Raw genomic sequence first — 12,662 nt, forward strand, 5'->3', positions numbered from 1 at the left:
GTCTTGACCAGCGGCCATCGTCCCCTCGAAGCGAAGTCTCCTCACCCAGCCCACTTTCCTTAACAGTGCGATTTCGCAGATCGGCGTACATTCTGAAACGCACGTCCTCGTCTTCCCGTCTCTCGAGTCAGTTCAAGCATGTTACTGCCGGCTCCATATACGGAAAGCACACAATATTTAGGGACAATCCTGTAGCACGGCCGTATTTGAATGTGGGTTATACCAACATACAGGGAAGGGTAGGGTCCTGAAGAGTCAATGTTAAACAAATGGAATCCGTGACTTTATAACAATTCACAAGTGGAGGTGAGTGTTCAGCTGGGGGGGGGGGGGGGGGCTCAGCCCCCTAAAGACCCCATGACCCTATGGGGAAGTTTATCGAGTATTTAAATAGGATCAAGTACACAATATTTGCGGAGTGCTCAAGCTAGTATCGAGGGAGTTAGTATAACTATTGATACCCTTAAGAATGCACAAACCGACAGTGAAACGATTACTCCATTGAGTTTACTTTAAAAAAAAAACCTCCCACGTGGCAATGGAACAACAGCAAGGAGAGATTATGAAAATAGATCGAGGTATATGCTGTGTTGATGGGTCATTTAGCAAAATAAAACAGCACCAAAAAAGTGAATGACTTAAAATAACAAACTTTATATATATAAAAAAAATAACCTGTTGTACCTTGCACTTGCGCATCCACACACATTCCACTTTAATAGCATCATAACTAAGACTTTTTTTTTAATAAACTTTTTTTTCAAGTCAAAACATTTACACACAACGTACAAATGTTGGTGTTGGATATAAAAATTATTTTTTGTAAAAACAGGCAAAATTTACAGGTTTTGACATCTCGAGCCAGTTTGCTTGACATGAAATGGCGACTTTAAATAATATTAAATAATTTCCTGGAAAAAATTCTATTTTGTACAACGTAATCTGTCAATAAAAATGTATGTACAATATATGTGATAAAGTTAGTTTTTCTACACAATATTGAACACTTGCCTACTTCAAATGCTTTTTATAAACAAGACGTAGCATGGAATTGACATTATCCTTAACACTACAGCTCTGCTGAAGTTCATATAATTATATTTCACGATTTAAGTTTTACAAATGGTACAATTAAAACTGTCAAACATTGTGATCACAAGTCCAATATGTGGCTGACAATATGTATTTTTTTAAAGTAGGCCTTCGAGTGAATTTAAACACACGTAGGGAATTTAAATCAATTATATGGACGTGCATATGCTGCGTAATACACCTGTATGCATATTGAACTTACGTAGCCAACTGTGCCAATTAGAGGTGTGGGGGAAGGACACCAAACTAAACACAAAAAGCAGTTTTAAAGAAATGAGTTTTCAATCTAGATTTAAAAGTACACCTGCCGTGACGATTCGCAAACGGTAGTCTATGCACTATGCATTGTTGATTAACTGCAGTTCTTGACAACCTCAAGCAAAGGATAGTTTGGGCTAATGAGATACGTTTAGAAGTAGAATAAGGATGTTTTTGTCGCAGGCTTTTGTGGCAATAACTCATCACGATTGCACTGAGTGGGGTCTACAGAAATGTCTGATGTCATCTTCGACGTCTTAACCACTCACAACGGAAGCTCCGCTCCTGCATTGAGACGCTCACCTGCATGGAGTCAATTGATTTTTAAAAGTATGAATTTTACAGGTCATAAGAAAAAAAAAGAGTAAAGTTTGAAATATAGTACTGTTCTGCATTTCTCAAATGTTACCAGAGCAGTTCTCAACATAGCGACATCACATTGCACAGAGGTGCTGTGATTTAAAAGTTTTCCATTCATGTATACGGTGCTTAAGAGTTGTCTTTTTACGAAGCTTATCGACATGAAGACTTACCTAATCATCTGACTAGTTGTGGACGAGACATTTCAAATTGAGCCAATTAAAAGCGTACACAAGATACAGTGGAAAATCAGCAATGTGTAAGGTGTAGGCCCCCGGTGCTTGGAATTGTGAAATATCTCGACATCTTTCTGTGGGCAGGAAACTTGCCAGGTACAAACAAAGCGTCCCGTGTGCATGGCTTGAAAGTGAGCATATTGCGGCTTTTTTTTTTTAAACAACCCACCCTAAAGTGACAACTACGATGCCTGTCCCACCACTCCAGGGTGCAACAAACCAATCAGCAGCAACTTACCAGCAACGAAGCCGAGTCGCTATGGTGAGAAACTGTGTGATTTGGCCGTAAGGGTTTTGGAGGATGGGGTGAATTTTTGTGTATTTTTTTGTTCCTTTGTTTTATTTTTTTTAAATTATTTGAAGTTAAAAACGAATAAGTTTTGTCATTTATATGAGGTAGTAAACTTAAACACAAAAAACACACCAGCACCAATTTGAATTATCACAATGGTTTTTTTGTAAAATACATAATAAAAAAAATGTCACTGTGCACAAAAGCGTAATTAAATGTAGCAACAGACATCAAACTGCTGTGTTTTGTGAGCACCGAAGGTATTAACACTTTAGCATTCCCAGATATGTTTGCAATATGTGTTGGAGCACAGCACCAAATCACGTTATTTAGTATCGTCAGTTATTGCACATCTGGAAACGATCAGACTCTCGATCCAACAGCTTGCATCCACAAGTGCCGCTGTGGCCGAGCGTACTATTAAATAATTATTTACAAACGCCTTCACGATTGCAGCGAGGACGAGTCGAACGAGCGCGGATCAGCCCGTTAAAAAAAAAAAAAATCCTTTTTCGCGACCAACCCCAAGCCTCGTTTCTTGCATATTTCAGCAGTCCTCTCTCACGGCTGCGGTCAACGCCAATATATGAACGCGCCACAGTCGGTAGAGAGAAACGTTTCTGCGTAATTTTTGGCAAATTGCGTTGCTACCATGGTGGGTGTGAATTCCACATATTTTTTATATAAAAATAGAATAGAAAGTTGGATTTAATCTTTCAAAATGCTAGTCCTTTTGTAAAACCATGTAATCCTTCATTTCATACTTGCTAATAAAAAATATAATAAGAATTTGCATAAGTATCTTCAAAGGAAGCAGACGGGTCCCACTTCAAGATGGTACTGGGAGTCGGGCTTCTGGTGAGTAAAATGGACGTCTACAATTGGCAAGTGGTTGACATCCTGAGTGGTAAACAGAAACTCGGTCTTGTGCCACTTCCCATCGTCCATCTGCGAGGAGGAACAGACACAAACGAGTGAGCAGTGGGTCAAACGAACGGTTAAACCCAGGGAAAATTCCATGGACACGTCATCTACGGTAGAAATGCCAATAGAACGACCATCAATCAATACGTTGGCGATACTACTTTCATCTTTGGAAATAATATTTGCTAGTTGCTGCCATTGCTGATGTACCATCTTCGTGAAGCCACATTCGCGAGCCATTACATTCATTTCATGATCGAAAAATATTATTCTTACACATTCAATTCAATGCATGAATCATGGGCTTAAAAGTCACTATTGATATATTGAGTCATCATTACACCTCGAATGTTTATTAAATAGCAGACACATCGCTGATGTAATTGTATGGCCCAGCTTTAATTTGTGACTGTAATATCTACAGACACAATGAGCAATAGTTCATTTGAAAGACAATGTTCAAATTCAAAATGTGTGTACAGTACACATCCCCGCAACTGCTTATAATTAGCGACAAAAGTACTTTTGGAAAAAAACGTACGAGGGAAAACATTTGGAACACTTTACCACCATCATCATGCTTCGAAACCACCGGCCAACTATCGCAATCCCTGCAATTTAATCAGAGCAAATAAATGCATCTTGTGTCGGATATGTATGCACGTATGCTGAACTTCTTTCACGCCGTACGTAGCCAACCGTGCTAAACCGGAGGTTGCGAAATCGACCAATCGATCGACCGTGCTTGATCCTCCAACCCTGAAACGCACAAGAGGGATCGAAAAGCCCCTTTGAGACAGGCGTCGCCGTCCGCTCAAGCGACCCAACGACCGCCTTGGCCGTCCGTACCCGGCAGCCGTCGTGGAGCACGCGCGGCTCCAGGAGGCCTCCCGGCTCATAGAGGCGGCCGCTCCATGCGCGGAAGCGTGCGGCGTGGCGGTGAGGGTGCGGTGAGGAGGGGTCCTCCCAGGCTGGCCCGCCGCGGCAGTGCACGGTCACCGGCTGCACGGCCTCCGAGCTCAGCAGGTGCAGGAAGTTCATCTGTATCTTGCCCACTCCAAAGTCCAGCTGAGGGGAGGAACGAGAGCGGCGGGCAGGTCAGCGACGCGTCGTGACGCGAGCGAGTGGTTGCAAGGTGCGGGATAGGATTGTAACAATTTTATTCAAGAATCAATTGATTTTTACATTGATATATATGTATTTTTAACCATAAGATGCCGCCACCCTTGTTCCGAGAGACCGAGCGTGAGGCCTTTTGTCTAAACGTTACAGGCTGTTCCTTGATCTTATATGTCTTGTTACTTAAAGGGATCAATAAGTGATCTTTTGTGAGCAAATATTACCGCTTGTATAAGTCTTCCAGACCACAATGTGGAGCAGTTCATGGCTGCGCTTTAGGGTTAATGCATTTCCCCCCGATTGGATTCTGGTTATTTTGTGGCGTCACGAAATGACACGAAGCAATGTGATGTCGGAACTGTTGCAGACCAGTGCATCACCCCACGTGTATACGACAGTGCTCTGAAAAAAAAGGTGACGTCACAAAACTACTCCTGAGATCCCTTTAAATGACTTCTTTTCCACACTGGGGGCACTGCATTTTCCCACGTGCAGTACACCAGAGAAACGTCTGCGACATGGCAGTCAGACCCATACATTTAATTTTCAGAGTTGCAATATTTGCCAAATTAAGTGAAAAACCCAACTTAATGTTTTTTTATTAATAATTGGTGACTGGGCTGAGCGCATCAACTCGTTATACTTGATAATCTGATATGAGCACAGGTGAGGACCCCCTAGATTAAAACCCATGATTTCATTAGTGCTCGAACCCTGAACCTATTTGAAAATAACTCTCACACGCACGATTCGATGCATGTAGCATGAGTGTTGAGAACCTAATTCGAATCAATTAATTGATGCATTGTTACTTGCCCAGTGCCAGTTATCTGGCGAATGTGGTCCCGTGAAATATCAGCGCACATTCTGGCCAATAGGAAGTTCTTACCTTGCTCATGGCCAGTGGCTTTAGGCATGTCTGGCCACCAACAGTAAAGTTGCAGAAAACGTCAATGCTGTCCGAGGAGCAGCCGAGATTTGGGTCAATCCAGTAATTACCTGGTAGAGAACAGTGCGATTGAAAGTTAGATGCAAGAATAATAGAGAATTTACGATTTTACAACAACACCGGAACATGTTCCATTCATTTAACTAGATAGTACAACAACAACCAAGAGTTAGATACGTTGATATAAATGATGCAAACATGTTTGGCAGCCACGATGCTGCACACAATAGTGTTTAAAGACACAACCCAAGTAAACACATCTAACATATCTCATGATACACCCATTGCATATGTGCGCGAGGCTAGTGTTTCGCAACTCCAGTCCTCGTGACCCTCCCACGGACTGCATATTTGCGATAACCAATATTTTCCATTGGGACCCAATTTAAGCCACTGCACTCTGCAGGGCACCTGGATGGTTGGTAATCATGGCGATTTGCAGGGACGTGGGGATTGGAGTTGAGAAACACTGGTCGAGGCTGTCCAGCATGAGTTTTAAGCTGAGTGGAAATTACAGGTCAGGAAGCCTCTATAGGAGGGGTGGGCCAACCTGTAACAGATCAAGAGCCAAAAAGTACCCATGAGTTCTGCAAAGAGCCAAGTGTATGTATAAGTGTATATATATTGACAGTTTTCAGCACAGCATGGGAGACATTCACTAGTCTTGCTACTGTGATCGTATGTTTAATGTTGTTATGCCCTTTCCATAGAGCCGCATGTGGTGGATTAAAGACCGCATGTGGCTCGTGAGAATCCAATTGGACACTGCTGCTATATAGCATCCTCTCGTAACATCACTGCAATGTGCCTGCCGTAGCTTTTAATAGTGAGATGGTGCTGATAGGTTTGTAATCATAATTGTTTACTCTGATTCCAGAAATCATCACTTTTCAATCTTGACTTAAAACTTTCGTGACTGCAGGAATTCATATTCTTTGGGTCTTTCGGTAAAGTCACGTAGATAGGTTCAAAGAAAATAACAAAAGACCAGGGGCGGAGCCAGGATTGACTTTGGGGGGGCTGACTTCAATATTCTGAGATATCCAGTGTATGTTTTCCAATGGGCGCCACAAATGTTTAAAACAAATTTTATTGGATTTGAACGCGGAGTTTATTAATAGATCGGAGCCGCTGATGTGGCTAATAAGTTCGATAAGTTGGAAAGGCTGCCGCTCAAGCAGCCTACAGGGCAGCACAAGGTGGCAGCCTGCAGGGCAGCACAAGGTGGCAGCACGAGGTGGCAGCACAAGGTGGCAGCCTGCAGGGCAGCACGAGGTGGCAGCACAAGGTGGCAGCCTGCAGGGCAGCACGAGGTGGCAGCCTGCAAGGCAGCACGAGGTGGGAGCCTGCAGGGCAGCACAAGGTGGCAGCCTGCAGGGCAGCACAAGGTGGCAGCCTGCAGGGCAGCACAAGGTGGCAGCCTGCAGGGCAGCACAAGGTGGCAGCACAAGGTGGCAGCCTGCAGGGCAGCACGAGGTGGCAGCCTGCCGGGCAGCACACAAGGTGGCAGCCTGCAGGGCAGCACAAGGTGGCAGCCTGCAGGGCAGCACAAGGTGGCAGCCTGCAGGGCAGCACAAGGTGGCAGCCTGCAGGGCAGCACAAGGTGGCAGCCTGCAGCATTTTGCAGCAGCCGGATATCCGGTTATCCCGATTACCGACTTTCCCAAAATTTCAGGCGGAGCTAAGCCCCCCCCAGCCCCCCCTGAGGCTCCGCCCCTGCAAAAGACTATGACGTTTCAATCGCAACACAAGCGATCGTCATCAGGAAAGGGATGATGACGACCGCTTGTGTTGCGATCAAAACGTCGTAGTCTTTTGATATTTTCTTTGAACCTATCTATGTGACTTTACCGAAAGACCCAAAGAATATCACAGTTCAGGTCCACGATATGAAATACATTTTCTCGCTGTTGAAGCTTCACGCTTGAATCAGAAAATGTATTTACACTGGAGGAATCCGATGAACTATAAAGCTCTTTTTCACAGATGTCCAGTCGAGGCACGTCAGAACGTTACAAGAACGAACAATATAAAACTACGATAGGAGTGCAAAGTATATGAAAGGTAAACAAATCACTTAAAAAATATATATACAAATAAAACTAAACATTTTTTTAAATCTTACCAGGTAAAGCCCACTGAGCTATTAGTTTTTTTTTTTCAGAAGCGACGTGGCCACAAATGATGGTTCAACCAAGTGGCCTGACTTGGACATCGCCTGACACACAGTCAAGGCAATGCATTTACAAAGCGCCGGCTGTGAATGGCCTCCGTTGTGCTCGGGGAGCCACACGGGGGCCCTTCTGTTCCCGGTGCCGAGCTCTCACCGTCAGCCACCTTCTGCTCGCAGTTCAGGAGGTCGCGGCAGATGCGGGCGGGGTTCTCGCGCGAGCCCATGGGGTTCTTGATGCCCTGGATGAGCGTGCTGAGGTAGTGCAGAGTCTTGAGTATCTCCACCCCCTGCTCCATCGCCGGGAGGGTGGAGTCCTGATAGGTCTGTGGCAGCCGTGCGTGGGTGTGTGCGCATGCACGCGTGTGTGTAGAGCGCGGTAGAGCAGTGGTTAGTGCGCTGCGCATCGAGCCGGGCGGCCCAGGTTTGATTCCCGCTCACGACCCACGAGAGTGATATCTGAAACGGTCCTGGGCCTCCCCTAGGTCGACTCAGCCTCAAACGAGTACTTGGTGCAGTGCGTAAACATCGCCACCAGGGAGACAAAGGCGGCCGCGGGTGATGCTGGTCACCCACCCACTCGCGTGTCGTATCGGCCTTCACAGGTGCTCGCTAACAGCACTCGCCCCACAAGTCTATTCAAGCTATACTAAGGAATCTTTGTCAACACAGGGTCTGTCTCATGGGCACATGCGGCACTCCGCGCTGCCCTCACCTCTATGTTAAGTGCTGTATTGGACTCGATGAAGGCTTGGAGAGCTGCGCCAAAGTCGTGTTGTCTCTAAAGGTAGACACAACAGATTGGGGAGAACCATTGAGTGTGTTCCACACTGTGCATCAGCAACATGCAAAGTAACATCGCGGCACTGAACCCAGATGTCAACATGGGAAATTATTTGGTGATGTCGCCATGTTGGCAGTGGTGCGCAAGCACAATTAACAAAAATACTCAACGCATTTGTCAATAACGATGCCTTCACGCGCAATGAAGGAGGACCATTTCCCGAAACGTCGCCTATTTTATATTTTAAAGTTAATGTCAAGGCAGTGTTATCAATGAGTGTGTTTTTTAATTATTAATTTAATTCATGCCGTATGTGTGTAGCATGTAGTTACCATTCCAAAGTAATTTGTATGAGATTTAGAAAATCTGTGCTCAGGGCAAATCGAACTGAATTTGTAACGATCGCTTTCGTCAGATGTAAACGACAAAGTCAATCGTGACTCACCAAAGAGCTCGGTAGAGCCGGAGGACCCTGGAACAAAAGCGAATGCAGCAAAGTTAAATCTGCAAAATGCATCGGTTACTATAATATAACAGGGCGAAGTGGTGGTGCAGTGGCGAGCGCACTGTGCTATTAAGCCTTGCCAAGTGAGCTAGATCTCCAACCACGGTTAACGTCAGTGACGAGCGATATCCGAATCGGTCTCGCATGCCTTTCACAAAATTGCAATCACCAGCATGGTGAAGTATGGTCAAACACAGCAAGAGAAGGCCTGTATCCAGCCGTTTATTCGTTTTTTTAGTAAAGCCGTAATTAAATCAAGTTACAGTCAAAGGCTTTCTCGATTGAATGAGCATGACACAACAAGCAGCTCTTGTTTATATCCCTGATCTAGTGGTGGAAACTGTACATCCCTATGATGGGGATGAGTCCACCTAGAGAACAACCACTGCTACCTTCCCCTAAAGTGTAATAGCCCAGAACTGAATGGATCCCCAACCAAGATTTGAACTCGCAACCTTCTGATTGTGAGTCACGCACTCAAACAAAGTCCCCAACCCGCTGGTCACCGAGCAATTGAAACCAATTAAAGAGAGAAGCTTAACTCACAGGAGGCCCAGCCTGGCCTGTCGGTCCCTTTGGTCCCTGTAAAGATGAAACACGATTGTTATTCTGTGACCCTGTTACGCACAATGTGTAAAGAGATGCACGATCGGTAAGGGATTGTGAATGGCTATTACCTATCGAAAAATATCAGCATATTGAACACATTCAGATTTCACATTGTATTTTTTTCTGCTAACACGGCAATGTACAGTGATTATTGGAGGCGTAATGAGTCGCCACCTCACGCCCCTGGCTATTTGAGGGTCATAGACCATGGTTGAAATTGTATTAATTAATGTTGCATTTAACATTGTGGTGAATGTAGTGGCTACTAATAGCGGTACGGTTCAAGTAGAGCCCAGTACATATAACATAAACGGATTAAAATAAATAACAGTAAAATTCTTACACGTGCAAATGCATCGAATGCATCGTGAGCCTAAGAACTGACGTTAGACAGTGAACTCGTGCGTCGGTACACTTCTGGTAAATAATACTTTAGCAGTCACTCACCCTTGGCCCTTGAAGACCCTGAGTCTCAGAGGGACAGCGAAGGGAATGGGTTTGGGAGCACAGAGAAAGTTACACTGGAATTCCCAGCTCAATGTCATATAAACATTTCCTTTGGAGACATTTTTTTCTGATTTTCTCCCAGTTTTTATTGCAATTGTGACATCAGCCTCATGTCACCAGCCTCAGAAGTTCCCATTCGCAACTTGCTACAAGCGCTGCAATCACCTTGCATCTGAGAACAGCAGTTGTTTCAGCAGTTTGGAGAAACAGCAGTTGTTTCAGCAGTTTCCCCGCTGTGATTGTCTCACCCTGATGATGGTCGCTTGTGTTGCGATCGAAACGTCGTGATTTTTTTTTCTACCTACATGACTTTACCGAAAAAAAACAAAGAGTATGGATTCCTGCAGTCACAAAAGCTTCAAATCCAGATGGAATATGACATCACTGAAATAGCTCTGAAGTCAAGTTTTGATTTAAAGCTTTCGTGACTGCAGTAATTCATATTCTTAGCTCTTTCGGTAAAGTCACGTTGAAGGGAAACAATAAAATAATAAAATATATAAAACAATATATATTTTTTTATTATAGCTCTGAAGTCACTTCAATATACTGAAATAAACACTAATTGGCACACCTTTAAAGATGCCCTGCAGAGTGGTCATCGTGCGTGAATCATATTAAAGCATTTAATTATTGGAGCTGGAAAAAGCAAAAAAAATGAGTGTGATTGTTTTTTTTGTGTGCAACGTTGAGTATTGAGATGAGACGGTCAACTTAATACACTTGAGAACCTGTTTAATTAAACTCATCACTACCAGTTGAAAGCACTCGCATGGTAAGAGTCATATGAGCCATGAGTCCTTCATCCATGAGTGCCTTGACTAAGGTGTGTAAATTTTTATATATTCATAGCAATACCAGATGGTTCAGATCTATGAAACACTCTAGCTCCACATGGCTCCATGTCTTTAATGATTAACTAATAATGAAAGTCTTTTCATCACCATTGACCTGTCCCTTTGTGGTGAGCATGTGGTTTTCGTGGAAATCAGTGGAATTTTGTTTGCTTTAGATTTGCCAGAACAGCGATCTCTAAAATCAATTTCACAATCGCAAGATAAAAGGACAGCTGAACTTTGTTTTGTTAAAACTGATGGATGCTTTTTTTTGTAAACCATCCCTTACGCAATACAATGTTAAATTAAATATTTATTAATATTTACATGTAAAATCCAAGGTGGTACTTTTACAGTAATCGGCATGTAGATGTAACAATTATATTTTCAATGCTTTAGATTTTTTCACTATTGAAAAAACCATAACATCTGCACTTAGTTTCTAGGTCTATAGATTTTCATTTGGAATTTCAACACACCTCCCTTGCAAAACAAGAGCATTTTTCAATGGCCTTTCATCTAGCTATAAAACAACATCAAGTGCTTCATTGCCTTACTACGCAGACATAAGTAAAACACTATTGCTTTTGTAAACAATCAGAGTTAGAATCTTTATCTGAATAAATAATCTTTATTTAGACTGGAGGAATCTGATGAGTTTTGAAGCTCTTTTTCAAAGATGTCCAGCATGGGCAGGTCAGCAAGACTGGCCTGAGACAATCAAATCACTACACTTGGCAACCAGGTTTAATCACGGCGACTGAAAGCTAGATTCGAACCCAGGTCCCTCAGCTGTGCCAACTCAACACTGCACTTTTAATCCTCCCCACCGGTGGCATGAAACCTTACCGTCTCTCCTGCTTGTCCCTTTATCCCCTTGAGGCCCTGTGGGGTGGGAGAGGGAAGAGAGACGAGTCAAGACACGAAACATCAGCGTCACCTGCGACAACCCCTTGCGTGTGCGACAACGCAATTCGCCCTGCATGTTGTGCGGCTCGCGCAGTGTCAGGGGGGGGTACACGGCGAGACTCACCGGACGGCCGGCTGGCCCGACGGCACCCTCTGGTCCCACGATGCCTCGGCTTCCCTGAAAACGTCGCGCAGCGATCATTGTAAAGGTATCCACGGAGAGATCAGAATCAAAACATTCATTTATCACCGGAGGAATCTGATGAGCTACGAAGTTTATTTGCACAGACGCCCACTAAGGGGGTGGGGGGTGAGAACGTTGCAACAATGAACAATACAAAACATGACAGAAGTGAAAAGTATAGGAAAGGTAAACAAATCACATAAAAACATGTAAGACGAAATTATTTATTATCTTACCAGGTAAAGCGCCCTTTTCAGAAGTGACTAGGCCACAAATGATAGCTCAACAAAGTGGCTCATCATGTGGAAATGTATAGCAGCCAAATCATCTAAATAATCTCAATGCACGTTTCTAAATGTGGAGGACAAAAACCGGAGGACCCATAGAAAAATCCACACGACCAAGGTGAGAACATGCAAACACCAAATATTAAAATCAGATAGTTTTCATAGTTCCAATTATTTGGTATAGCCCTGTGAGCCATTCGGCTCTTGAATCAGGTGCAACCGCAACAAACAAAAAACAAAAACATTAACAAGAAAACATCTTAAAGTGACTATGTGTGACTGTACAAACAGAAAATCCAGGAAAAAAACATCAAAATATTCCTGAAATAGCACCGTACACCAACGCTGTGTGAAAAAATCCCAGTGGGATGCAAGTCAAACAACAACAACAAGACAACTAAGATTTAGGCCATCAGTCTAACTCCATACTACAATAAACAAAAACATGGCCAAACCAAAAAAACGTTTTCGAAATCACCAAAATAAAAGCCATAAATGCAATGTAACAGTGATCGTAGGGACTGTGACCGGATTTTTAACAATAAAATACGTAAATAAATTATAACACCAAACCCGAGAGCCATATTTTAGGCCACTGAATAGCAGTGGCAGCTAGGGGTGTACAACTCCTCTAGAGAAGT

At 43.6% G+C, this 12,662-nt stretch overlaps 1 protein-coding gene across 2 annotated transcripts in view; it reads right to left on the reverse strand.

Moving 5' to 3' along the window:
- Positions 1 to 490: 490 nt before the first annotated feature.
- Positions 491 to 12,662, reverse strand: part of COL24A1 (collagen type XXIV alpha 1 chain) — a 150,340-nt gene continuing 138,168 nt past the window's right edge. For both annotated transcript variants that reach the window (XM_032959009.2, XM_032959010.2), the window contains exons 52-61: positions 11,675 to 11,728; positions 11,491 to 11,526; positions 9,746 to 9,763; positions 9,236 to 9,271; positions 8,630 to 8,656; positions 8,116 to 8,181; positions 7,558 to 7,726; positions 5,171 to 5,280; positions 4,012 to 4,230; positions 491 to 3,186 (exon numbers count right to left, since the gene is read on the reverse strand). In XM_032959009.2, the coding sequence (XP_032814900.2) occupies positions 3,043 to 3,186; positions 4,012 to 4,230; positions 5,171 to 5,280; positions 7,558 to 7,726; positions 8,116 to 8,181; positions 8,630 to 8,656; positions 9,236 to 9,271; positions 9,746 to 9,763; positions 11,491 to 11,526; positions 11,675 to 11,728 (879 nt within the window). In that variant the 3' untranslated portion in view covers positions 491 to 3,042. The remainder of the gene's footprint in view (positions 3,187 to 4,011; positions 4,231 to 5,170; positions 5,281 to 7,557; positions 7,727 to 8,115; positions 8,182 to 8,629; positions 8,657 to 9,235; positions 9,272 to 9,745; positions 9,764 to 11,490; positions 11,527 to 11,674; positions 11,729 to 12,662) is intronic.

The sequence above is a fragment of the Petromyzon marinus genome, chromosome 22, assembly GCF_048934315.1.
Source record: "Petromyzon marinus isolate PM22_M1 ecotype Great Lakes invasive population chromosome 22, UKy_Petmar_22M1.pri1.0, whole genome shotgun sequence".
Lineage (NCBI taxonomy): Eukaryota > Metazoa > Chordata > Hyperoartia > Petromyzontiformes > Petromyzontidae > Petromyzon > Petromyzon marinus.